This window comes from Lacerta agilis, chromosome 15 (assembly GCF_009819535.1).
Source record: "Lacerta agilis isolate rLacAgi1 chromosome 15, rLacAgi1.pri, whole genome shotgun sequence".
Lineage (NCBI taxonomy): Eukaryota > Metazoa > Chordata > Lepidosauria > Squamata > Lacertidae > Lacerta > Lacerta agilis.
The window spans coordinates 1,706,505-1,734,325 of NC_046326.1; the positions used below are offsets into that span (position 1 = coordinate 1,706,505).

The window sequence follows — 27,821 nt, forward strand, 5'->3', positions numbered from 1 at the left end:
AGAGGGCTGCTGAGTAGCTGGAGGGGCAACCCCCCCCCTTTGTTCCTGAAATACCGGGTACTTGGTCAGTTGGGAGTCAAAAATGGAGTGAGGCCTGTCTTCCTGTGCTGTTTTTCAGACACGTGGCCTTATTTGTTTTGGTACATTAATAACAATTATTATATATAAATAAAATACCTTAAAATTCTTACAACAATGGGTAGGAGAGATTTGGAAAATCTGTCTGGGTCTGAGAAAAGCACTGGGGTTTCATGTAGCTTATGCTCAGGGCTTTTTTTCAGCCGGAACTCAGTTCTGGCCGCACTCAGGTGGGTGCCATTGCCATTCTAAGGGAACAAGGGAGGCGTTCCTGTTGAGTTCCTGTTCCTCTTTGTCTAGAAAAATAGCATGGCAGTTATGCTACTTTATAAAGTTCCACGTGTACCGGTGGCACTTCATTAAATGATAATGGATGGAGCATAACTCTTATTCTGCAAAATCTGATAATGTGGGAAGGCTTGAAGGTGAGGATGTTACTGACAGGAGATCTTATTGTTACAAGATTTCTATCTGTGGAGGGGCTCTCCTACCAGCTTCCTTTGAGAAGGATGTGCTCTCACGGAGTGACTCAACCTTTTCTTCAAGGATCCTGAAGCCAGAGTGTCTGCCTGCTCCCCTCTAATTGTCAAAGTCGGTTCTATCTGGGGGCATGTAAACAGGCAGTTTTGAAACTTAGGAGACATTTGGCTTCGAAGCTGATTATGCTGACTGGCTGTGTTCCTTGGCCAATCATTCAACCTGCTGGTTAATGTGTTGCAAGCCACGGGTGAATGGCGAGAAGGGAGTGGGCAGCAGCGGCGCTCCTATTGGCTGGTGTCGTGGCCCATGGGGACAACATTGCCCTTTCAGGATTGGAGGGGGCGTTATTCAGTTCGCAAAAATGCTTTGTGGGTGTTTAATGAAAGAGGTGGCATAATGGAACTTAGTTTTAGAGTTGCTTCCAGCTGTGCTTTGATTACTAAGGACCTTTTTCACCTTCCTTTGAGACCTTTGGAAGCAAACATCTTGCATGCAGGCTGAGTCCCATGCCAGAGCATGGAGCACCATCCAACCTCGTTTAAAGAACTGGCGTGCAAAAGGGTGTGTGTGTATGTGTAATTTTATTTATGCATTTTCAGTTTTTATAAACAAACAGAATACAAACCCCTTTGAATTCCCTCCCCCTTTTGTGGATCCTTGTGGTATTATTTTCCCTCTGCATCTTCCCACAAACAGAGCAATAGACCCTCAAACCCGGGGGTCACAGAATCATCCAAAACCCCAGAGCTCGGGGCAGGTCTCCCCCTCTGTGTCCACAGAGTCTTTTGCCTCATTGGTGGCTTTCATTTATGGGTTAATGATGGGCCGTCATTTGCCTTCCTTCTTCCAATGACACCCATCCAGATCATAAGCTGAGCCCAAGGATTTCCGTGTTTGGTGCAGTTTAATCAAGCCTTGGAAATCCTTGGGCTCAGCTTATGATCTAGATGGGTGTCATTGGAAGCTTGAAGGACAGATCCTGAAGTTGAGGCTCCAGTACTTTGGCCACCTCATGAGAAGAGAAGACTCCCTGGAAAAGACCCTGATGTTGGGAGAGATGGAGGGCACAAGGAGAAGGGGACGACAGAGGATGAGATGGTTGGACAGTGTTCTCGAAGCTACTAACATGAGTTTGGCCAAACTGCGGGAGGCAGTGGAGGATAGGCGTGCCTGGCGTGCTCTGGTCCATGGGGTCACAAAGAGTCGGACACGACTGAACAACAACAACAACAAATCAAGCCTTCCTTAATTCTAATGTTTAATAAAAGCAGGAATTTTGGGGGAGGATCTGGCACCCAGGAGTTTAAGGAATCCTTGGCCCTCTCCAGACTTATAATGCTATTTTTAAAAGCACAGGATGGCCAGAGCCCTAGCTGCTCATAATCAGGGCTGTGTTTTTATTCCACAGTTCTGCCTGAGCTCAGAAAAAGTGCTGAATCTTGAGAATCTTGCTTTTATTTAAAGGGAAGATAAAGTTTCTAGTCATTGTTCACAATGCTTAGTGATTGCTGGTTTGGTATTAGTTGTCAGAAGGGGAGGAGTCAGTTTGCGGAATTGTTCCTTGCCACTCCTCACAGTATAGTTTTGTGCTTGGTATTGGACTAGGGCCAGGAAGACCCGGGTTCAAATCCTCACTCAACCACAAAATTTTCTCAGTGATACTGGGCTACATGGTTGTTGTGAAGATATTATTGGAGGGGGAGGAAGGCTTGAGCTGCTGGGAAGATATAAGCACAGTAAACAAACAATAAGCAAAATAGTACAAGTTGCAGGATATGTTCTGCTGGTGGCCCTGTTCTTTAAAAAAAATTACAGGCCATTGGTATATGTATAAAATGATATCATGCCCCCTCTGTAATTTATTTTACTATATTATAAAGTTTTAATATAAAATGATGTCAGGTCATCTCTGCAATATGTTTTCTGAGCTAAACAAACAAAAGCTTTCCTTTCCTTTATAATTCTAAGTATAACAGTAGTTCAAAACATCTGGAGGGGTCTGGGTCGGAGAAGGCTCTCCTGCACCAAGTGGCAGTAACTCTTAGGGTCTCGAGGCAGGTGCATCTCCCAGCGCTATCTGGAGATTTCAGAGATTGAATCTGAGACCTTCTGCATGCATAGCATGTGCTCTGAAACCAGCCTATCACTGAGCCACAGCTTGCCTCTGTCCGGATGGGCTTGCTCGAAGCTCGCCCGCCGGCAGCGCACCGCTACAGAGCGCTGTGTGCCACCGGCGGACCCCAAGCAAGCCTGTCTTGGGCTGGCCTGCCACACATACATCGGGACTCTCCTGGTCTTGTACATCCAAGAACAATTTGCAGAGAAGAAATATATTTTAGGAATTTTGTTGTGGCTACTGTTTAAATATTATTATTTTTAATCATTTTTCAATTCATTTTCACATTTTCCTATTATTATTATTATTATTATTATGACTTTTTTCAGCCGTAATGCACCAGAACAGCGTTCCGGCACCTCTCAGGTGGGCCCCGGAAGTGGGGGGAGAGACCTGACTAGCTTCAGCAAAGCCCCGGTGCACCTCTGGCTCACAAGGAGACGCTTCCTGGAGCCTGCGTTCCTCAGCTACCGGCGCAGCTTTCAATATCGGCCACTGGTAGCAGATGGACACAGGAGCAGCGGCGGTTTCACCTGTGATATACCTCCAGGTGAAACCCCATTGCGCTCTTCCCCTTATGCCACAGAGGGAGGAGAAAGCTGCATTGCCAGGCTGATCCAGCTTGTTCCTCGCTTGGCTTCTTTAAACTGCTCCCTTCCCCCAGCTGAGATGCACAAAGAACCCCCAAGGTCCCTCCCGCTTGCATGCAAGTGACCCCCCCCCCCCCGATTCTGGAATCCTCCTCCAAAGGTGACTTGCCTTGCACCCATTGATAAGTTTTCAGTGCCAGGTGTTTAGTGTATTATTTAGGATTTGTTTAGTTCTTAATTGGTCAACATGTTTAGTGTATAATTTTAATGCTGCTCCTCTTGAGTTTAAGATTTTGAATATTATTACCTGTTGTTGCTTTTATTGCTTGCCGATTGCTTTTATGGTTTTATGACTGTGTTTTGTTTTTAACAGTGTTTAAACAATTCCATGTTTTCTTCTTGAGGTTTTGGTGGTATGCACATTTCTTGACACTTGATCAATTAATTTACTAGTTAAGAGGCGGGAGATCAATTAATTAAGCATCCCATCAGTGGTAGTAAAGTGAACAAATGAAGGCATGTGAGGACAGAGTTCTGGTGGAGCAGGGAACACATTCCTGGCTAAGGAACTAACTAAGTGAAGCTGTGAAGAGGGTGGGCTCCAGGGCAACTCCATCATGCCTTTCTTTTCCTCTCCCAGCCTAGGAAACAGCAACCCTGAGCTGACAGCTGCCTCTTCGAGGGAAGAATCTGCATGTGACAGGCACTGCTGGCGTTTCAGAACTCCAGATCTGGGATGCTTCAGTCCCTGAATGTGAGCCTCAGTTATTATGCTTTAACTCAGTGATATTGTTATCAGTCACATTAGTATTATTTTTACCATCACTCTGCCTGTCTTTAAATAACAGGAAATGTTTCTGAACAGATTGGTGTGTGGATTGGAGATCCCAGGGGAGCCATTGATGCCTCTTGTAAATAAAGGCAGGGATTTAATCCATTGCTGGCTGAGGCACTGGGATTTCTGGTCAGGCATTTGTCTAGGGGCCAAAAGAAGGCATTGGCTTCTCTCATTCCCATGGATGTAATAATGTGAGGCTCAGAGCTCTGGGCGGATGAGTAGATCACATGCACAAAACAGAGGAATAGCTAAATTGGCAGTGCTGTTTTCCATCCCTTGTTTTCAGGAGAGAGAGACACAGAGTGGAGCATACCGTAGCTCAGTGCTAAAGCAGCTGCTTTGCATGCAGAATGAGCGAGGTTCAGCTCCTGGCATCTCCAGCTACAAGACCCAGGTAGCAGCTGATGGGAAAGGGCTTCTCTTGAGGGGCCACCTTTCTTGGATGCTTTAGCTGAGGTCCCTGCATTGCAGGGGGGGTTGGACTAGATGGCCCTTGGGGTCCCTTCCAACTATACAATTCCATGATTTTATGCTGTCAGTTAAGGGTGCATGGTACTAGGCTAGACAGATGGAACAATCTGATACAGGCAGTTTCCTCTGCTCCCCCTGGTTGTATCCCATGTACAATCAAACCTTGTCTCCCAAACGCCAAAAACCCAGAAGTAAATGTTCTGGTTTTCAAATGTTTTTCAAAACCCGAACGTCCGATGTGGCTTCCGCTTGAGCACAGGAAGCTCCTGCAACCAATCAGAAGCTGTGCCTTTGTTGTCGAACATTTTGGAAGTTGAATGGGCTTCCGGAATGGATTACATTCAACAACCGAGGTTTGACTGTATTGCTAAGTAGATTGTTCCATTAGTGCCAGGATTTATGCTTGTGCAGTGGAACTCCTGCCCCCCCCCCCCGTCTCATGCCCCCTAGATCTGTGGTGGAGCAGGATTGGAGAGGACACAGATGGGAGGGGGTGCAGGCAGAACAAGTGCACTGCACACTGCCCCATACCCCAGTAACCAGAGGCAGCCTCAGGTAAGCAACTCTGCAAAATGTCTTCTGTTTGAAGGGCTGTTGGAAGATGCTTCTTGGTTCCAAGGGATACGTGGGCCGTCTGCTTTAACAATACTCTAAGAACAGGGACGGGGATGGGGTTGCCCAGCAACAGTCAGCTCCTGGCTGAGCAGGCACAAGGGCTGCCTGGTCCAGTCTTCCCCACAATTATTTCAAAAAATTATGTATGCATAAATCAGTTTATGCAAACATGTGCCTGTGTGTGTTCCCTTTCCCCAACAACTAATTTCAAGATTTGACTCCCTCTTCCAAGGGCTCCTAATCTGGTGCCCGTGAGTGAAGTGGCACATGCAAAGGCTTTCACTTGTGCTCCTGGAAAGGTGTCTCAGACTTTGAGCTCTTTCTTTTTACAAAGTGTCTCTATTCCTCCTAGAAAGAAAGTTACGTGGCAAAATGTGCAACCAGTTCTGATAGCCACGGAGGCAGAGCCCAGGCCTTGTTCTATGGGGACTGGTAGGAAGATGGGATGAGGTGTGGGAAATCTCACCCACCCACTAGGACCTTCTGCAGGATCTTTTCCCTTAGGCTCTCCTGACCCAGGTAGAGACCTCCCCAGCCCACTGGCTCCTGCCAGCCACTCTTATTCTGAGCTGAAAGGGTTTACCTGGTGGTGACATGTTGCCTCAGTGTTACTGTGATTGTATACACCAAGTCGTAATGCCTAAAGAACGTTCTCTTTTCCCAATCCGTTCAGGGTGCGTCATACACTGAGCATCGTCTTCATGTCCAAGGAAACTCATCATCTCCTTCCCCACAAGGAAGGCCTCGTTTTACCTCTCCGCCATCTCACTCCAGAGCTGGAGCACCTGAGGAAAAACTGGGCCTCAGTCTGGATGACTTCATCCCATGGCACCTCCAGAAAAACTCCTCTTTCATCAGCAGCAGGAACCCAGTATCTCCACAGGCTACATCTACTCCACAGGCAGTGAGGGCTCCCTCGAACCACAGAGTGAGTGACTGTTGTTCATTTATAAGATTTCTTAGCTGCTCTTCACCACAGGATCCCCGGACAGGTTACTACAATCAGGGGCGGAGGAAGCCTCTTGGCCGCCTGGAGTGGCGCGCGGAGGTACCCCCCTGGGGACGGGGTGTCATTACACGTGCACTGCGAGTCGGATGGGCTGCGCATGCGCGGAAATGCTGCGCATGCACAGTCCATCCAGCCTGGCGCTGCTGCTCCCACGGCGACCGGGTGGCGGGTCATGGGGCTGCCCCGTCCGTCCGTGGAGCAGCACGGACGGTGCCAGGTGGCAGGGAGTGGCGGGAGGGGCCGCTGAGTGTCACCCCCCCCTACCCTGGAACCCGGGGCGCCCTGCCCCATTGCCCCTCCCTTTCTGCGCCACTGACTACAATATCATCATACAGTGGTACCTCGGGTTACAGACGCTTCAGGTTACAGATGCTTCAGGTTACAGACTCTGTTAACCCAGAAATAGTACCTTGGGTTAAGAACTTTGCTTCAGGATGAGAACAGAAATTGTGCGGCGGCGGCGTGAGGCCCCATTAGCTAAAGTGGTACCTCAGATTAAGAACAGTTTCAGGTTAAGAACGGACCTCCGGAATGAATTAAGTTCTTATCCCGAGGTACCACTGTAAAGGTAAAGGGACCCCTGACCATTAGGTCCAGTCGTGTCTGACTGGGGTTGCGGCGCTCATCTCGCGTTACTGGCCGAGGGAGCCGGCATACAGCTTCCGGGTCATGTGGCGACCCCAGCGCCACCTGCGTCCCTTGAGGTACCACTGTACAGTTACACAAAACAAGTAAAACAATCATATGATTATAAAAACAAATAAAATCATTCCAAACAAAAGCAGAATGGCATAAATGTGCCAAAAAAGCCAGGTCCCACAAAACAACATAACCTTAACCGTCAACGGCCAGGGTAAAGAGATGCGTTTTCAGCATACAGCAGAATCAGTGCAGCAAAGATGCTAGAGGCAGTCACAGAGGAAGCCATTTCCCAGGCTGCTATTCCCCCACTTCTGAGGATTGTAAAATTGCCAGGATTGCCCCTGCTTTAACCAAACTAATTCAGAGGAATTGCCAGTGGGTGAGGGCGCTCACCTGACTGCTCATCAGCCATATGACCTGCAGGGGAGCCCTGCCACCCACTACTGGAAACTGCATCAACAGCCTTAGGTGAAAACTGCACCTATGAGGTATAGCTCTGTTTAATTAACCACTAACTTTTTTGTTAGAATTACCGGCAGCCATGGGAAGCTGTGATCAGAATAGAGTGAGGACAATTGGAGATGGGGGTGAGAAATACTTTCTGTGCTGGAAATCTTCCTTCTAATATGCCCTCCAGCTTCTTTTCCGCCCTGCAGAGGCAAAAAGATACAGAAGGTTTTAAGGGTCAAACAAGACTTGAACTTCATTGTGTGAATAAAATTAACATGCACATTTTTTGTTTTGTAATTAGGAACCCCAGTTTGGGCAGAGCAGGGGATGGGAAGATGGGTAGGTGGAATCTAACCCTTAGTCTAACCAGAGTTTCACAAATTTTGGTCTCCAGCTGTTTTGGGACTACAACTTCCATCATCCCTAGCTCAGCAAGACCAGTAGTCAAGAGTGATGGGAGATGTAGGTACAACAACAGCTGGGGACCAAAGGTTGAGAAACATTGCCTTAGAGGCTTAGACTTACCATGGTCCCAATGAAAACGACACACCCCTCTTACAAACAGAGGCACAACTATTTGCATGCTGGTGGAAGATCCCATACTGCTCAGGCTCCCCATTGAGAAAGTGTTTCTCAAATAACTAAAATTATGCAAGTTAATTTCATTCACGCAGTCAACATCCTATCTAGTTAGGCCCTACACCATCCCAGCTTCCCATTTTTTCTTAGCACCTGACCTGCAGTGATCATTTGCCATGTCAAAAGAAAAGATGGGGGGAAAGTTGCATGTAATTTTGTATAACAGGTACCGGGTAGCTTGGCCTTCACACTCTATTTGATAAAGCAACATGTGCAGCAGGAAACATATAAGCCTAGACAGAAAGGCCAAAGGGCACACCTGCCTGTATTCACATCATAAAGAAAAGATAAATAAAAGCAGGTGTTTCTCAAAGGAAATAAGGAGGAAATCCTTGGAAATAATTAAGCAATTAACCCTGCAGGTTTAATTCTCTGGATGTGCTAACTGTGGGATAGGGTGGGGACCTGCAGCCCTTTAAATGCCACTGAACTGTGACTTTCCTGGTTCAGGACCCATGGCCATGCTGGCTGGAACTCATGGGAGCAATTTCTGAAGGGCCTCAAGTTCCAGGCAAATGCTCTGCATGTTTCTCCTCCCCAGGGTCTTGTACTTCTTTTTTGTGCTGCCTCACAGGTATACCGTATATAAGCCGACCTGAATATAAGCCGAGGCACCTAATTTCACCACAAAAAACTGGGAAAACTTACTGACTCGAGTATAAGCCGAGGGTGGGAAATGCCAACAGCGGCAAAGGCGGAGGAGGAGGAAGGAGCAGCCCAAAATGAGATTAGACAAATAAATATATAACGTTTTTGTGCCATTGCGGCCCCACAAGACAGTGGATGCGTGGTTTTTTTTTGGTGCAGGCTGTAGCCATGGATATGCTATGTGATCTGATGGTGAATTTGGGGTGACCCAATGCAAAAATCCTGAGGATCCATGTGCTTTTACCTCCCCTCTCCCAGGCAGCCTCCTTTATTGCTAGCGTCTCTTATCTGGTTGCCGATCTCTTGCAATCAGCTGCTGAGCGGGAAGCAGCCTCTCTCTCCCAGCAGCAGCAGCCAGGAAGGCAAGGGCAAGCAGGAGCCACGCTCACTCCTCTCCACAGCTCCCCCCCCCCGCTTCTTCTTCTTCTTCTTCTCCATCTCCGCAGCACCCCTCCCAACCGCGGCTCCGATCCCTGCCCTTGCGAGAGAGGCAGGCAGCGTTGGTGGAATCAGCGACCAAAAGGGCTGCTCCTCCCCCCACCACCACCCGCCTCACTCGAGTATAACCCGAGGGTAGCTTTTTCAGCACAAAAAATGTGCTGAAAAACTCGGCCTATACTCGAGTATATATGGTACTTCATCAGGTACTGCAAACTAGACAATAATGAGAAAGGGTGACTGCATTTCATGCTTCTTAAAAAAGGGGGGGGGAACAGCATTACTGGAAGTAGTCCAATAAGGATTCCCCCTTTCCTCTCTGCTTCCCCCAGGAAAGCTGCCATTAGTAGATAGTATGTGTTGTTGTTTAGTCGTTTTGTGGTGTCCGACTCTTTGTGACCCCATGGACCAGAGCACGCCAGCACTCCTGTCTTCCATGGACAAAAACAATAGATAGTATTGGTATCTGAAGAAGTGTGCATGCACACGAAAGCTCATACCAAGAACAAACTTAGTTGGTCTCTAAGGCAGCGCCGTCTCATCCATTGGGGCTGGTGGCGTGGCGCGCCAGGGCGCAATGGCCTGGAGGGCGCCTCCGCGAGCTGCCTGGCTGCGCTGCGCCATCCAGCTGCGCGCGGGAGCGCGAGCCGGCTGCCCTCGCCTCCCGTCCCGGAAGCGCTGGAAGGGCGCGCAGAGCCCCGCGCCGCTCCAGCGCCACGCCCCTCATTCCCCGCCCGCCCACCCCTCTCCCAAGGGGCGGCAAGCGCGGGAGGGAGGCGGCGGAGAGGCGGCATGGCGAGGGCGCCGGAGGGATAGCCGCGCCAGGGTGGCAGATCCCCTTAAGACGGCTCTGCTCTAAGGTGCTACTGGAAAGAATTTTTTATTTTGTTTTGACTATGGCAGACCAACATGGCTACCCACCAGTAACAGATAGTATGTAAGACTGTTTACCAGTAATTAATTTAAGCAGTGCCCCTGGAAAAACTGGTTCAGGTAAAGTGGCTGTATATTTGTTTTTAAATTGAATTGTTTTAAAAGACTCACAGTGAGTGATTGCTTTATAAAATATGAAATAGGAAAGAGTACTTTAGTTTACAAGGCTTTAATAAAGGGGTTGTGTTCTCAAGCTTCTCTGTGGCTCCTGGACCGCTGACTGTTCATCATTTCTTTTCCATATTGGAGCTGCAGGCTGCAAAGTTGTTTTGAGTCTGTGTGCCCTAGACTAGGTTCCTGAAAAGGAAGAGGTTGACTAATTATGGCTGATTGTATTAATGACTTGGTTTTCATCGTGGACTGGTGTAGGTTTTATTAGTACATTGATCCTTGGCCCACTGGGAGCAGGAGTTAAGCATTGCTGGTTTTGCTTGCATGAAGATGTCCGGGTAACCATTTTGTTGACCAAGGTAGACTCGGCGGACTAAATCAGCTTTTGCCAGATGTTTTGGACTACAACTTTTGGATTTTCCATCTCCACATTCATCCTAAATTAACAGTCCCAGAAAACTGTTCTGTGGCCCCAGATTCACAACCAGAGAACAGTCCTTTCTCAGGTAGTTACTGTGACGTTGTTTCACTTTTTCAAGCCCTAGTCTGCCTTTCTTCCTCGAAAAAGTCCCCATCCTCAAAGTGGCTTACACATTTTAATGCAAAACACAATAAGAACAATCAAAAGAATTCACCATGCCTCTATTTTATTAGGTGCCCAATTTCTCAGTGAAACTGTGTATAATATACATACAAACGGAGATATGAGAAAGTCAAGGGCAAATATCAATATTAATGCTGCCCTTTCTTTTGCAGCTAAAGCCAATTTGCAACTGGGTTAATCATTACTTTAGATTTATTTTCTAACAATTTTATTCTAGACATTCAGATACAGGAATCTTTCTGAGGCAGTTTGTTTCTAAATGCCAGTTGCTGAAACCCTCAGGGGAGAGGGCAGTTATGCAAAGAGGGAGAAAAGCTTGTCTCTGTCGTTTGCATTTTTTAAACAAAAGTCTCAAAAGATAGCGGGATAGATGTCCCACTCTCCGAAGATAACAAGAACAAATTTATCTTACCAATACATGGACCTGCTGAACCTTCCAAGGGTGATATTTATGAAGAATGTGTGAAGCCTCATTGGATTGGAATCCTTTTCTGGTGATTCTGCTTTTAAAACTGAGGTGAAACTAATGGGCTTGTGCTGCTGCTTGCAGGTTCCTGTGATTCGTCATTGCGGTTCGAACACCTTGAATTTTGAGTTCCACGACACAGCCCCCCGCACTGTGTACAATGGGATCTCTCAGCCGTGGAAAACAACCTCAGGTAACTCTAGCCAAATATGGACAAACTAATGGTTTCTTCTTGGCAAGAGAATGGACACCTGTTGCCTTTTGCCTTCTTCGCTTCCTGTGTTGCCCACTTGCTTGGGCGTTTGTGTTTGATTGAAACTCAGCCCAGCTTCCCACTCTCTGCTTTCACAGTGCTCCTGTGGTGTTGCGGGGGGGGGGGGGGTTGTCTGTGGGCCATACATCTTTTTCTAAGGACTGGGCAGGGGGGAGGATATCAGTCTGGGAGAGTAAATTAATGTAAAATGGCTTTATCTAGAGATAATGGATGATATTCAACTCGGAGGAAGCCCACTGAAATTAATGGACCTAAGTTAGCCTTGTCTGTTAATTTCAATGGGTCTACTTTGAGTAGGACTAGCATTAGCTGCAGCCCAATGAATGGATCTAATTGAAGGGGAATTGAATTGATTTAGAGCAGGATTTTTTGATAAATAAATTGGGAGTAATTGAATTGAAGAGGAATTTATTTGGAGTGATCTGGGCTGGGGTGCTATGAATAATTAATTTGGCCTGATCTTTTGGAAGGATGATTAATTGACATGCCTTCTGTGACATTTAATTTCTAAATGTGTATCCATATGTATCCATGTATACATATGTCTATACATATGCAAAGCTTATGCAATTTTGTGACTATGGCCACATGCCCTGAATCTTTCTTAAGTATCTAGCAATGCCTCTGCTGTGCTCCCATCAGTGGAGGAGCTGACATCTCATGGGACTTTGGTCAGGTAACCTTTAGCTGCAGAATCATGTTGTGGGGGAGGAAGGGCCAGTTTGTATGTTCAGCAGCATGTCTAAACTCCCCTTTTAGACCAGTTGGCTGAGGCAAAAATTCCCATCTAGTGGGAGCAGAAACAGAATTAGGACTGATTTTTACTGGGAAACACATGGAGTCAGCCAGCCTTGTAAATTAGTCCCCCCAACAGTTACTAGCCTGCAAAAATGTTTACTCATCTGCTTTTTATTCATGAGAGAGGCTGGCAAGTAAAACATTTGATATACTAGAGACAAGGGTTTCTTTTCTCATCCACCAATGCACTTTCTATGCAGAGCTTTTAACTCCTGTGCATCCAGCATGGGAACACGGGGCAGGGTGGGGGGTAGGAGGAGGGCCTGAGTGCTCCCTACCTCTTCTGGCCATCTGCAGAGTTGCCTGGGTCAAATTCTGGTGCTTGAGGCAACCAGGCAAGTGACAACAAGGCTGGTGTTATGTCCAAGATAACTGTATCTTCCAGCCAGGATCCATTATTCCCAGTACTGGACTAATGTGAATACTAGATGCTCCATGCTAGGGATTCATAAGAACTTATTGCATCTTACCAAGGTCCATCTTATCTAGCATTTTGTTTCCATGAGCAGCTAGCCAGATTCCTCTGCTTGGAAACCCACAAGCCGGTTCTGCTGGTGATAGCCACCCTGTGTTTATCACCAACATATCCTCATTGGAGGTATATTGCTGCCACGAAATTTTGGCTATTGTGGTTAATATGGCATGAGCCCAGTAAACCACTGTGTTTGCTTTATGTTGGTCTGGCTGACCTTACTTCCTGCAGAGCTGGCTCACTATACATTGCCCATATCTGTTTGCAGCAAATAATTGGTATCCCACCTGGCCTGCTAAAGAAATTAGACCACTGACATCCAAAGCAGCACCTGTCCCCCACCCAGTTGGTTCACCTGCTAGCCCAGCTGTCAATGGCACTGCACAACCAGGTTGGTCTGCCACCTGGACAAAAGATGGCCGGAGGAAGGAAAAACGCTGGGTGAAGTATGATGGCATTGGACCAGTGGATGAGTCTGGGATGCCCATCGCCTCACGATCGGTGAGTCTCTACATGAAGCAGATGTAAATAGGATGCAAAAATCCAAACTGTCTTCATCATCCCCTCTCCTCTGCTATGTACTTTAAGCACAGAGTCTGTAGCCAAGCTGATTTGAGCTCATGATCTCTCGAGGCTTCTTTTGAACTATGGAAAACTGGGCTGGTTCTGCAATTAAGTGAGAACCTCTTAAGAATAATTATCTGAATGCTGTATCAAAGGGAACGATGTGGGTGGTTGCCGGGAGTCGAGAGTGTTCCCAGTGGCCTCCATGAGCTTGTTTGCAACAAAAGCAACAACAAATCTCCCCTGTTGCCAAAAATATGAAAGGAAAGCACATTGGCCCAGCTCAGATGGCATGTGTGGTTTAGTACAAACCATAGTTTTCAAGCTGACTTAGGAATGTGTTCTCCTCCTTCCATTTTCTACCCTTCTCCATTGGAGCTCTAGCCTGCTCTTTCCTTGTCAGCCTAACCGTGGATGAAGCTTGGTATCTGCACTGATGCTGCTAACCATGGCTAACATGAACTAATATTCCCATCATAGCTTGGATTTGAGCACATATGCAGATATGCAACATGAAATCATAGATAAAGGCCAACAAGGAAGAAGAAGGGAATCTGCACCACAGGGAGGAGGGGGAGGAGGAGGGGGAGGGGGAGGGGGAAGTGGAAGGCATTGCAGCGTAGAGCTGAACTGAAATTTCTCAGAATAAAACTTTATTTTTCTCATCGTCCTGAAAAAAGATCACTTTGGTGCCATTGGTTGGTGCCATTCTCCCATCCTATCCCCAATGCCCTAGAATGATGCTAGCTGTGAGATACTGTGGCGGTTGCAACATGATGGCTAGGCCGACAACTGAGATACTTCCTTAGGAAAAGAAGAAGAAACTGCTGCCTCCACTGCTTATAGTGAGTCTTCACAGCTTCAAAACTGTCGGAGAATGTATCCTCTCCCTAGACAAATTTGGGGAAATGATCCCCATAGTTTCCTGCCCGTAGTTCTTTCCTGCCCATCACTCCAACCCTGTCTTACACCCCACCCCTTCCTTCAATTCTCTTTTGCAGCTGTTAGTGAATTTGCATATCTGGTTTCTGTTGCAGAGTGTGGATAGTCCTCGGGACTGGTATCGGAGCATGTTCCAGCAGATCCACAGCAAGCTTCCTGGTACAGTTTGTCAGGGCACCATCATCATCATCATTCTTTATTCGACCATCAGTCAGAAAAGTCAGGGCATCATATTAATCCCTAAAACTTGTATCGATAATCCTTGAGAAACTATAGTCAGCATGCGATCTATCCAATGAGAAATGCTCTCTACAGGTATTGAGCATCCCCTAGTGGTTCAAATCTCATTTTCTAGGCTGCCAATGGCTCCTTGTTTTAGGAAAATGAAACTAGTGAAATAGTGCAACTCTGGCCAGTAAGAAGTCTTATCCTGAGAACACCCTGGTGGCTTCCGCCAAGCTAAACATCAGGCTTCTAACTATAGGCTCCAGGAGAAAATGTTCCTCTTCAACCAGGCCTTTGGCTGATTGACATCCGATGCCCTGTTGTGGGAGGTGGGATTTTTGGTTTGTATTTTGTGTTTTTTATATCATAATTTTATGTTGTGAACCACCCTAAGATCTGTAGATGAAGGCCAGTATACAAATATAATGATGATAATAATAATAATAATAATAATAATAATAATAATAATAATAATAAGTAACAGCTGCATTTTATACTGTATATTAAAATGTAGGGACTGATAAAGGCTAGGGCTGGGTGAATCTGACAATTTTGGCTTCTCTCAGTTTCTCATTTTTTCAATTTTAAATTCAGTTCTCCACATTTCCACATTAGATTACATTTTTTAAAGTCCTCATTAAAATTCATGAGCATTTTCATCCAAATTTCAACTAATACACGCATTTTTGTATGCAATTTTGCTTCACTCACACATTTTTTGCAAAGCAATTTTCTCCAATACAGTGCATTTTTTATGTTATTTTCACAAATATATGCATTTCTACAAAACACATTATCCAGTATATGCATTTCAGTGCTCATTGAAGTAATGCACTGCAAAATTCAGAGAAACATCAATGTCAAAGGATGGCTGTGTTTCAGTTCTTGTATTGTTTTGAAATGTGCGAAGCCGATTGGTTCACCTTCAATTGCAAACGGAACCAAATGTATTCCATCCCTAGTTACCACTTGCTTATTTGTCCCAGGTGCAACCTGAATGGCACCTGCCAAATTCTAATCCTATTAAGTCTGCAATCTCCTCTTTCACTCAATTCTAAGAGTATGAATAAATGCATACTTTGTGTCTCTAACATCAAGCCAGCTTCTACCCCCGCCCCCCACTCTGACTACCAATTTTGAAGAACTGTAAAGCTTCTCACTATTCTGTCACAATTTGGTTGGTCCTAATACCAAAAAGGGACCCAGGTGGCGCTGTGGGTTAAACCACAGAGCCTAGGGCTTGCTGATCAGAAGGTTGGCTGTTCAAATCCCCGCGATGGGGTGAGCTCCCGTTGCTCAGTCCCTGCGCCTGCCCACCTAGCAGTTCGAAAGCACGTCAAAGTGCAAGTAGATAAATAGGGACCGCTCCAGCAGGAAGGTATATGGCGTTTCCCTGTGCTGCTCTGGTTCGCCAGAAGCGGCTTAGTCATGCTGGCCACGTGACCCGGAAGCTGTACGCCGGCTCCTTTGGCCAGTAAAGCAAGATGAGTGCTGCAACCCCAGAGTCGGACACAACTGGACCTAATGGTCAGGGGTCCCTTTACCTTTACCTTTAATAAAGATATGGCTCATCTGTGGGTTATTGCAGTTTTTCTTGTGGATGAATGTGTCTTGCTTTTTGTAGAGATAATGTTGGGCGACCCTACAGGATTGTTGAGAGCCAGACTAAACAGTACTAAACAGGTCATAGGGATTTGCATCCCTGTAACAGATTTCCCACCACCCCAGGTATATTAATGCTGTGTGAGTAGAGGCCATCAGTTGGTCAGTTTATTTGCCCATGATCCAAGTCAATGGCCTTTACGAAGTGAGTGGAGGAGGAGGCATAACTCAGACCAACTACATTTCCCTCTGTGTTCACTGGCCTACAAAGTGGCTCTCCAGGGTCCAAAGTCCTTTGCCACAAGTCATGTACTTGATGAGCAGTCTTTTCTTCCTCCACTTCCTATTACTTGTTCAACATGCTCCATTCTGAGCAGAGACCTCGCAGCTGCCTGGACCCCTCCCGTGATTTTTATTTTTATTTATTTCTTGGCCTGGCATTCTGAGCAGCACAAAACAGATGGACCCAGCAACCCTTTTGTTTTGCCACACTGCCCCTAATCTAGAGCTGTGGGGCATGGTGGGAAATCACAAGTAGGGATGGGAAGAAATTTGGTTTGGTTTGCCTTTGAATGAAAGCCTATCTAACTCATACCAGGTAAATGATACATGAACCGCAATGCAGGTTTCCTTCAAAATGTGCACTTTTCAGCAGTTCTCCAACCAAATAATGTATACAAAAATGCATATATTAGCGGAAAGCACTAAAATGCTGGCAAATTTTCATGAGGACTTTTAAAATAAAAATCCACAACGTGATGCAGAAATGTGGAGAATTGAACTTAAGGTTAGAAAAATGAGAAATGGAGACTGGCAGGTTTGTCCATCCCTAGCCAAGAGAATGGCATTGCCAGCACAGCTAGGTGACCAAGGCAGGGAAAGAGGCTCTCTGGAGACCCTTAGGCCAGCTCAAACCTGGAACTGGTTCTATCTAAAAATCTCCCTTTCCTTTCAGAATCAGAACTGGACTGGGACTTCTCCTACAACTCTAGAGGTAGGAATTGGGTTCTGCTTCTGATTGTGCAGCTTAGATGTCATATTTTGCAATGGCCAAGTAATTTTACACTGACAGATGATTCCCAAAGAGTGTGTCAGGAACAACCATTGGCTTGTGTGAGAGTCTGTGTTGGGGGGAAACCCAAATGCAAAAGGCTGTGTGTATATGAAGTTATTGGTCAGGAAGTGGAACCAAGGAAAAACAGAAATCTGTGGATGTATCTTGGGGCCATTCTCATGGTCATTCCATATCAAGTGATCCATCCCATTTTCTTAATATTTTGTATACTTGTTGAATGATCAAAACTAAGTTTAAATTTAAAATTAAAATTTTCACCATATCCCATTTTTGAGTTATGAGGGTTTGAAATTTCAAAAAATATATATGATAATTTTGGCCTTGCCAGACTACACAAAAACCTTTAAAGCTCATCCCAGGATTGAGATATGTCACAGCTAAAAACACCAATCTCTTCAAAACTTAATGGACTTTAATATGATATGTCACATGATGGCCATACTTAAAATTTTAAATTTAAATTACAAAATTTATACTTTTAAAAAGTGTTAAAAACATTAATGATAAAAAAGATTCCAAACAATGTATTGATTATTTAATATTTCTAAGAGCAATCTGCAAATTTTCATCTTGGGATCTCAATGGGATCATAATAAAAAAATATTTTGTACTTACATGTCTGCTTTATTGGATTCTATTTAGGATAAACGAGTCTTCATAATATCAGTTGCTACAGGCATTTCTTTAAGAAGTAATTCGGTCAAAAGGTGTCTTAAAAGCTAGTCAGGCTTTTCTTTTTAAAATGTGTGCCAAAGCAGACGGATAGCTTGCTGTTTTCCAGATAATGTGGACTCCAGCAGAGCCAATAGTCAGGAATGATAGGAGCTGGTGGCCGCTTGCCCAAAGAGTGTGTGGGGTGCGTGGGGTTTCTGCGAAGAAGCCTAAGAGGAGAAACAAAGCCAGGGCCGTCTCATCATAGGGGCTGGGTGGCGCGGCGCACCAGGGCGCCGGGCCCCCCCCCAGGGGCGCCCCCGCGAGCCCGCCGGCATACCGGGCGCCCCCTCCCCAACCCGGGCGGGCGGGCGGGCACTCGCGTGCCGGCGGGCAAGCTGCAAGCCGGCCGCCCTCCGGAGCCCCAGCTGGAGCGCTGGGAAGGGTGCACAAAGCCCCGCGCCCCTCATCCCCCGCTTGCCCACCTCCCTCCCGCGCTGGCCGCCCCTTGGGGGATGAGGGGTGTGGCGCTGGAGCGGTGCGGGGCTTTGCGCGCCCTTCCCAGCGCTCCAGCTGGGGCTCTGGAGGGCGGCCGACTTGCAGCGCCACGCCCCTCATCCCCCACTTGCCCACCCCCCCTCCTGAGGGGCGGCCAGTGCGGGAGGGAGGTGGGCAGAGAGGCGGCCCGTCGGGGGCGCCGAGGGATTGTTGCGCCACGGCGGCCGATCCCTTTAAGATGGCCCTGAACACAGCTGTCCCTTGAAGAAGCCTGTCTGCTCCAGGGAGCTCTCATTTTGTCCTTCTCAGATCATAGGCCTCCGGGGTTCATGCAGAAAAGCCAGCCAGCAGCCCTGGCATCAAGCAGCCAAGCAGCATTCAAGCACCGGCAGAATGGCTTAGACTGGTAAGTACAGCCACGAGGGAGAGGCTTGCATGGGGAACCTTTATTCTGTAAATGGGGAGTGAGGAACTTCAGACCCAGAGGCCAAATTAGCCGCCGCCCCCCCCCCCCCAGTCCTCTCTGTTTGGGCAGTGTGACCCCCTGGAAGATTCCCCAGAAGGGAATATAGCTCTTGGACTGGAAAATATTCCTCACCCTTAAAGCATAGCTGTAAACCTTTCCCTTTTCTTGCGAGGAATCCTATTCAAAATAAAGGAATTTTCCTTTAAAAAATGGAAAAGTTGACAGCTATGCCTTGGAAGTAAAGGACCACATGCCGCCTCCCCCCCCCCCCACAGCAGGCTGCTGGATTAGAGACAGGTTGCTCTTGCCAGACAATGCTAAACTAATAACTTGCAGAGGCTACACTCTTTTCCAACAACACAAGAGACAACTCTACACATGGACATCACCAGATGGGCAGCATCAAAATCAGATTGATTATATTCTCTGCAGCCAGAGATGGAGAAGCTCTATACAGTCAGCAAAAACAAGACCTGGAGCTGACTGTGGCTCAGACCATCAACTTCTTATAGCAAAATTCCAGCTTAAACTGAAGAAAGTAGGAAAAACCACTGGACCAGTGAGATACCATCTAAGTCAAATCCCTTATGAATACACAGTGGAAGTGAGGAACAGATTTAAGGATTTAGATTTGGTGGATAGAGTGCCTGAAGAACTATGGATGGAGGCTCGTAACATTATACAGGAGGCAGCAACGAAAACCATCCCAATGAAAAGGAAATGCAAGAAAGCAAAGTGGTTGTCCAACGAGGCCTTACAAATAGCGGGGGAGAGAAGGCAAGCAAATGCAAGGGAGAAAGTGAAAGATACGGGAACTCTAGGGTTGCGGCGCTCATCTCGCTCTATAGGCCGAGGGAGCCGGCGTTTGTTTGCAGACAGCTTCCGGGTCATGTGGCCAGCACGACAAAGCCGCTTCTGGCGAACCAGAGCAGTGCACGGAAACGCCATTTACCTTCCCGCTGGAGCGGTCCCTATTTATCTACTTGCATTCTGACGTGCTTTCGAACTGCTAGGTGGGCAGGAGCAGGGACCGAGCAACGGGAGCTCACCCCGTGGCAGGGATTCAAACCGCTGACCTTGTGATCAGCAAGCCCTAGACTCTGCAGTTTAACCCACCTGGGTCCTATACCTCACCTTTATACTTCATTTCTATACCTATACCTCACCTTTATACCTCATTTCTTCTGGGTTATTGTTGATGTTGTTGTTCCTCATGCAATAAGAACAGAATATGACTTTTTCTGCATTGTAGTTTATTTTCAAACTTGGGGAAGTTTGGGTGGAGAGCTTTATTTTAAAGATTAACCCACCACTATTTACATGGAGATTCCCTTGGACAATAAACAGTTGTGATTCAGACTTCTCTTCTTGCTGATTCTATTTGCATATGTTGCCTGTGTTTTTGGTGCTTCCCTTACCTTTAAGGTTGTGAGGGGTTATGGGCACCCTGGGACTTCCTTTGGGCTCTGCTACATATTTAGTCAGCCTCGATCACAGCACCTTCGGGCACTTTGCTCCCTGGCACACAAGGAATCCCTCAGGACTTTGCACACGGTCCCGTTTCCCCGCCACCAAAAGCACGTGTGGCCATGGAGCTCTCACCGCCGCCTGCCAGGGTGGGGATTGCGGCCAAGCACGGCGGCCACCTTTTGGTTAATGCAGCTCCACCCATGCCTGCTTGCTCTCCCTCTGCCAGGTGTGCAGGAGGAGGGTGGCGAAGCTGGCCTTAGCAGCTCAATGGAAGCCAGCTAAATCGGGAGGCGGACAGCAGCTAACTCACCTCGGGAAGTGGCAGTGGCAGCAGCAGCAGCAGGCACTACCGGGCCTGCATGTCGGAGAGGCTTCCCTTCAGCGCTTGGCTCCCGGGCAGGCCTCTTCTCAAGCGCAAGGAAGGCCAGTGCGGCACCTGCCCAACCTTCTGTTTGCCTGCCTGTTCCCACCAGCGAGGGCTGCCTCCTGTTCTGCCTCCAGGCCCCGGTGCTCCATCAGGGCCATGGGTCCAGCACTCCCATTCCCAGTGTGGTCGAGGCCGCTGGGGGTCTGGGGGGCTCTGGGCAGCCTTTTTGGTCCTTGCGCTGGGCACCCCTGGCTCCCCTCCAGTCGCGGCGGTTGTGGCAGGCGGTTTTACGGCTCAGGGATCGGCTAGGTAGCGCGGCTGGTGCTGGCTGCCCTTGAGTTTCACGCCGCTGTGCGCCTGCCATTTTGCTTCACCGGAAGTCCTGGGGATTCACCCTTTCTGGGGTTCTGAACAAGCGAGCAAAATGAGGCGGGGGAGGGTCTTATTGTTTGTTTACCTCCTCGTGTCCAGCCCCTGGCAGGTCATCCTTCTTTCCCAGTGGCACGTGTGCGCATTTTAAATACCCCTTTTGAAAACACATATTTTTGCCAGTTTGTCACTCGCCTCAGAGATGTCACCCGGGGCGGCCCGCACCCACCGCACCCTCTTCCTCCGCCACGGCAGGTGGTACAGAAGTGCACTCTGCAGTGGTTTCATGGCCATTTTGCAACATTTGCTTTGCAACAGTCCCATGATGTTGCCATGTGTGTGCGAAGGACACCCCGAGATAAAGGCATAGGGGGCAGAGGAAGCAGTGCCAGCCCTATCATTAGGCAGAGTGAGGCAGCTGCCTCAGGCGGCAGATGATGGGAGTCTCGGGTTCAGTCCCCTGCATTTCCAAGTAGGGCTGGTAATGCCCCCTGCTTGAAAGCTTGACCAGCCCCTTCCAGTCAGTGCAGACAATACTGAGGTAGGTGGTCTGGCTTAGTATGAAGCATCTTCCTAGCTTCCAAAAATGTTTGGGACAAGTCCAGGGCACAACACAGCTATCCATTGCAGCAGCCCTTCCCTGCTGAAATGTGTATTGCCTGCCTTTGAAGACTCGGGGGGGGGGATAGTCACAGGTGCAAGAAGTGGGGGAGCTCACAGCCCCTTTGAGATTCTGTTCTCTTTCTCTTGCAGGAGAAGTTGGGAAGCAGCTGATGCTGCAGCCATGGAGCCCAAGAGCATTTTTGACTATGAACCCGGGAAGTCATCCATCCTCGATTATCCCAGCTCGGTATGCAAGCCTCCCTGCATTTAGTTGTGCCATGTTCATTGACTAAACTAGCAGTAGACCCAGATTGTGTCTGGACTGGATCACATATTGTCCGTCAGCTGTCTGAAGGACAAGACTGCATTGCTCTGCACATTTTTTGGCGTGTCAGCCCCACTGAACTCTGTGAGGCTGTTCACATGTAGTGTCACACTGCACAACTCTTTGTGCTCATATTTGAAAGCAAGGATGTGGAACAATGGTTGCAACATATGGAGAATAACTTACTCAAGTGGGAAATCCCAGCTATTCGCCGCCTCCTCCCCCTCCTCCATAGTCCTAATTCAGACCAAGGGATATGCTGTCCTGCTTGATTATTCCCTCTGATACAGCAGCCTCTTTACTGATGCTTTGATTTGCCCTTTGCAGCCTTCGAAGCCCCTCACAGCATATTCAGCACAACACCGCCCACCCTCCCCACCCATTGAGGTGAGTACTCTGCAGTGCCAAGGGTGAGGCATGCGTAGCCTGTGGTTGCAAAGCCAGAACTGGGATCCAGCCAAGCCTATGCTATGCACTTCCTTGGGGGCAGGGGGGGGGGACCTAACATGGAGACTCATTGAGCAAGGAGGAGGGGGGGTGCTGTTCTTGAGATCCTCCCTGCCGGCTTCTCCCAAGACGGCTGGAGTGCAGCTGTGTTTACTGGCTTCCATGGAGTAGGATTCTTTGTTATTTCCTCTCCCCGCTCCTCTGCCTTCAAGATGCACTGCCAAGATCTGCATGCTGTGGATGGGGAAGAATGCTCTGGGTCACGAGTCATAGCGAGAGTCCTGCTGCTGTGGTCCCCAAATAGGTCTCACAGAACCAGGTGCACCTTTTGTGCTCTAGTCAGGGTCATGCACACCCCACACTAAAATAAAATATTTAAAATCTGCATCCAGACCATTCAAATTCCACATAAAGAAATCCTAACTTCCGCGACTGGTGTGTATTGGGCAAATGAAGCAGATGAAGATTATTTCAGTTTTACATAATGTATCCTGCACTTTTAAAAGCCAAAACAATAAAATAAAATAAAATAAAAAATTCCTTCCAGTAGCACCTTAGAAACCAACTAAGTTTGTTCTTGGTATGAGCTTTTGTGTGCATGCAGAAGTCACCTGACCCTTATATACAGTGAGAGAGTGAGGAGGGGTATTACTCAGAAGGGTGGTGGGAATGGGTGATTGGCTGATGGGTGTGGAAAACCTGTTGATGACTGTTAATGACTGCAATTAGTCCTAAAGGAAAAATCAAGGGATGAGATGGCTAAAGATAGCTTTGTCATGTATAATGAGATAAGAATCCAAAACACAAAATGATGCTGAAATGGGGTGAGAATGGAATTTTATCATTGGAAAAAATGAGAGAGAAATTGAAAATGAGATTGCTCCATCCCTGCTAACTGAATGCTGCTAATTCATAGTCAAGTTACAATGAGCTGGAATCTCTTGCTCCATTCAGCCTCCTTATAAATTCAGAATCATTCTCCTTGCACAGCAGGCTTCTGCCACTCAGTTCAGAGCATCCTTGTGCAACCTAGTTCTCACACTGAGCCTGGGCTGTAGCACTTCAGTCTGCAGGTGGGTGTTCACATGATGGAATTCTCCCAATGAGAAATAAAATGCTTTGCACATAGAAAACCAGCATGTCATGGAGGAGGGTTGTAAGCTAATATTTTGCCTGGCATACTAGTTTTCTATGTGTAGGATTCCTCCCCTACCTGCAGGCTAAATCAAACCACAGATTTACCTTTTTGGTGAAAAATGAGAGCTCTTTGCCCATAGCTGTCTGTCCATCTCTGTGTGGTGTTCTTAAGACTACACAGAAGGCTGCTCCATTGAACTCAGTAGGACTTCTTCTATGCATGCAGTATCTGGTGGCTTAAGGAGCCACTTCACATGGCAGTGTTTGCATCCTGGAGCAACAGATGCCTCCCTGCCGTGAACCTTGTTTCCCAGGCATTTCTGTGCAAGTGGTCCCATCGCGGCCTCCTCATGCTTCTCCCTTGACTCATCCAACAGCCATGTAGCTCATTTGCTGTGGCCACTGCAGGTTTCTGCCTACAGTCCCCACTCTGCCTATTTCTGCCCTCTTTCAGGAGTTACTGGAGAGGGAGCTGCAGCAGCTGAGCGAAGAGCTGGACAAGGACATCAGAGCCATTGAGCTTTCCCTCAAGGTAACTCTTGCCTTTGCCTTTGCCTTTGCCTTCTGTGGCTACTGCTTCCCTCTACAGGGAAGGCATGGCTGCCTAAATACCTTCTTAGGATGCTGGGCACTCTTCTTCTCCATCCTTGTGCCATTTGGGCTTACTCAGGTAGGTGAGCCTAGGGCTGGAACCTCAAAATCTTAAGGATAAGAATAATCCCTAGTTGATTGGATAGAGGGGTGGTACTGGAACGATTAAGACTAATCACATTTCAGACTTAATTTAAACTAATGAAATGGTTCACTTCTCTTGCATTAGCAAATCAACATGTCTAAAATAAGAAATGCTTTGCCAATCATTCATGACTGTTATCAATGTACCATCTCTTTGATGTACAGTATCAAATCTATTTTTATTGCTATTTCCACCCAGTCTTTAAGTGTAGGAAAAGAAAATTCTGCAGCAATAAAGTAGATGCTCTGGGAAGTCTATCATCGTAATTGATTATAAAGATTTTTTGCTGGTTCAGGTGTGTGCTAACATTATCCTGATTACCTGGGCGATAATTCCTCCTATTGATCTTCATTCCCTTTGGATTACTCTGAAGGTTTCTCCACTTATGGAAGAAATCTATTGCATGTGCCCCAATTGTTCCTGCTTCAACTTTCCCCTGGCACAAGCAGAAGAAACAAACCAGGAAGATTTGCACTCCTGTTCTGTCTAAACCAGGAATTGCAGTTTGTTGCTTCCTAACGTGGTACAGTAAGCCAGCAACAAACCATGGTTTAAGGTTGGCTTGTTATGACTGCTGCTTGTTAGGGAGAAACCAATAGCAACCCTTGGTTCAGATGTAAGGGAAAGCCAAGGCCTCCTGGTTTATGCAGCTCATGCCAAGGGAAGAGAAGAGTGTGAGTGACTGTCCAGTGTGCACATACGCTGCTCATACTCAGCAAACCACGATAAACCAGAAACTCCAGTTTATCCTTTAGCCTTTCCCATCAGTGGGATTGCCTCTGCAGGTAAGTTTCTGTAGTATTGTAGCCTTAAAAGCACTGTGCTTATTTGAAATTTTATTTACAGCACAACTCTGTGCATGTTCATGTGAAAGTCTGTGTGTGCGCAACAGAGCTCTAGCCTGTGCTTCAAGGATTGCAACCCCAGCCTTGCAGGTGTAATGGATCAGCCTTCCTCAGTTGGCTGCTCTTCAGAGGTTATGTACTAGTACTGCAACTCCCATCAGCCCCAGTCAACACGGCTGACCTGACTGGGGTGATGGGGGTTGTAGTTACAAGCAGGTTGCAATATGCCCTCGAGAAGCATTTTATATGGCGCCTCTCTGAGAAAGGGGGAGCTGCTTTATGGCAGGGTGTCGTGCCCTGCTCTTCTGCTGACTCCCAGACCAGCTTGCAAAGAATCGAATCCACAACAAAAGCAATTTAAAGCATAATAAAAACAAGATCGAGAACGGGTGGCTTTGCTATTCATTTTTGTCATTTCGCAATCGCGAGTTCTGCTTAAGGAAAAGCGACTGGTGAGTGCTAAACATTCCCCAACCCCGTGCAGTCAGCCCTGCCTGCTTCCTCGGAAGCTACTCGCCCTGAGTTCGCTGCGCCTGACTCCCAGGTAAGCGCCCGGCTCTGCAGCGGACCTGTTGGCCTTTAGGACCCTGCTGGGGCCCGCCCGCCCGCCCGCCCGCCTCTCGGAGCGGCTCCGGGCAGCGCCTCTCCCTCCCTCCCTCCCCGCTGGCGAGCAAGTTTGCGGCGGACTCTTTTCCGCGCGGGACGCAGCGAGGTCCGCCTCTCTCTCTCTCTCTCTCCCCGTCTCCGCAGGGCTCCTCCTGGGCCGCTTCGTCCGGCTGCGCCTCTGCTCCTCCGGCCTCGGCTGCCCGCCGGTGAGTATGGGCGCGGAGCGGGGCTGGGGGGGGTGGGGGAGAGCGACCGGGTCGGTGCCCGGCCAGGGGCGCTGCTGCATCCGGCCCGCCGCCGCCACCGCCCCGGGCTGGCTTGCGAGGAGTGGCGTCATCCCAGAAGCATCTGGGCCGGATCCGCGGCGGGGGAAAGGGGGCAGAAGTGGAGGGTGCAAGGGGGGAAGAAGCATTTTGGCATTGAGAAGGGGGGGGGGAGCTCTCTCTCTCTCTCGCCGAAGCTCTTTTGAACGTGTGTACTGTAGGTATCCAAAATACTTTCCAACGCAGGACCCACTTTTAACCCAAACATGCATTCTTAAACTGCGTGACGGCAGTGCTCCTGCCGTGACTAGAGCATGAGGCTCTGGGTCGAGGGTTCGAGCCCCATGGTGGGCAAAAGATTCCTGCATTGCAGGGGGTTGGGCTAGATGACCTTCGTGGTTCCTTCCCACACTAAAATTCTTCAATTCTATGACTCACCTTGGATCAGGGCTGCCACCCATTCCGGAGTCCCAACCTACAAGCTGAAAACCACTGGTGTAGTATTAGTGCGGGCAGCAGTTTTGTGGCGTGAGCTTGTGGCAGGGACCTTGCAGCCTTTGCATGTATTGCCCAATGAAGCCTCTGTGATTAGGAGCAGAGTACAAACAGCAGTTTATTGGATGGCAGCCCTGAAGTTTGGCAGTTTCAGACTCTGGGCTTGCCACACCTGCTCTTCAGGTAGTCGGGTTGTCTTGCTTCACTTACTTCGAAATGTGGCGAGTAGCCCCTCCAGCTCATTCTCTTGGATGGAGCTCTGGATTCCTGCCCCTGATGGCAACCAGTCAGGTAGAAGACATTGCCCCACCTGAGCATCCCAGAGGCAACTGGCTCAGTGTTAGTAAAAGGAAAGCAGCATTTAGTGGAAATGGCCTTTCTTTATTTTATCTGATCCAACAAGACTTTTGTCAGAATCTATTCCTCTTGCACATATCCTGCCCCACAAGGAAAACAAGAAAGATAAGTGTGGGGTCATTTGCAAAGAGGAACTTTTCACTGGAGCACAAGAAGGTGTTTTATAGCAAGTAGTATTTACTGACAGCCGTTCTCTGGCCGGGAATCTCTCCCAGCCCTGTCTGGAGATGCCGCCAATTGTACCTGGGACCTTCTGCATGCCAAGCAGATGCTCTGATCGCTGTGCTACAGCTCTCCTTCAACTGGCAGACCTGTCTGGGATTGTGGGTGGACTCGTAGGGAATAGAACCTGTGCGCTGGACATGCCAGTTTCTAATTTGTGCTGTTTGTCTTACGGAGCTGACTGTATCTTGGCTTCCCTTTCTTACACTTGGGTGCTTGCAGTTGGGGCAAAAGTGTGACAAGTCCCTATAAAATGAAGTGGCTGTGGGAATGTGGAAGTAAAAGAAACGCTGGCATGCCACTATTTGTCACATGCATCCAAGTCTGGAGGCAAGCTTGTTGTTGTTGTGGCAACTTATTGATTTCCACACCCCTGCTTTAAAGAGGAGCCTAAGGGCATGTGGGACGCGGGTGGTGCTGTGGTCTCAAGCACAGAGCCTAGGGCTTGCCAATCAGAAGGTCGCCAGTACGAGTCCCTGTGATGGGGTGAGCTCCCGTTTCTCGGTCCCTGCTCCTGCCAACGTAGCTGTTCGAAAGCATGTCAAAGTGCAAGTAGATAAATAGGTACCACTCCGGTGGGAAGTTAAACGGCGTTTCCGTGCGCTGCTCTGGTTCACCAGAAGTGGCTTAGTCATGCTGGCCACATGATCCGGAAGCTGTGGGCCCACTGTCCTATGAGCCCCTCCGTTCTCACTAGGATGCATAGAGCACCCAAGAGAAGTCTGTTTGCACACCTGCCTCTTCCGGATTAAGGAGCCCACTGAGGACACCTTTTGTGAGGCAGGCCCCAAACACTTTTCCATCTGAGGTGGAGCAGCAGATGCCCTCCCCGCCCCCACAAGATCATGATACCAGACCCAAACCTGAAAATCCCTCAAGTGTCT

At 48.0% G+C, this 27,821-nt stretch overlaps 1 protein-coding gene across 2 annotated transcripts in view; it reads left to right on the plus strand.

The window, feature by feature from the left end:
* The first annotated feature begins 3,904 nt into the window (after positions 1-3,904).
* Positions 3,905-27,821, plus strand: part of SORBS3 (sorbin and SH3 domain containing 3) — a 43,681-nt gene continuing 19,764 nt past the window's right edge. For both annotated transcript variants that reach the window (XM_033171431.1, XM_033171432.1), the window contains exons 1-11: positions 3,905-4,018; positions 5,862-6,116; positions 11,213-11,321; positions 12,941-13,173; positions 14,274-14,337; positions 16,961-16,999; positions 18,539-18,635; positions 21,655-21,751; positions 22,157-22,216; positions 23,868-23,945; positions 25,745-25,806. In XM_033171431.1, coding sequence (XP_033027322.1) covers positions 4,001-4,018; positions 5,862-6,116; positions 11,213-11,321; positions 12,941-13,173; positions 14,274-14,337; positions 16,961-16,999; positions 18,539-18,635; positions 21,655-21,751; positions 22,157-22,216; positions 23,868-23,945; positions 25,745-25,806 — 1,112 coding nt within the window. In that variant the 5' untranslated portion in view covers positions 3,905-4,000. The remainder of the gene's footprint in view (positions 4,019-5,861; positions 6,117-11,212; positions 11,322-12,940; positions 13,174-14,273; positions 14,338-16,960; positions 17,000-18,538; positions 18,636-21,654; positions 21,752-22,156; positions 22,217-23,867; positions 23,946-25,744; positions 25,807-27,821) is intronic.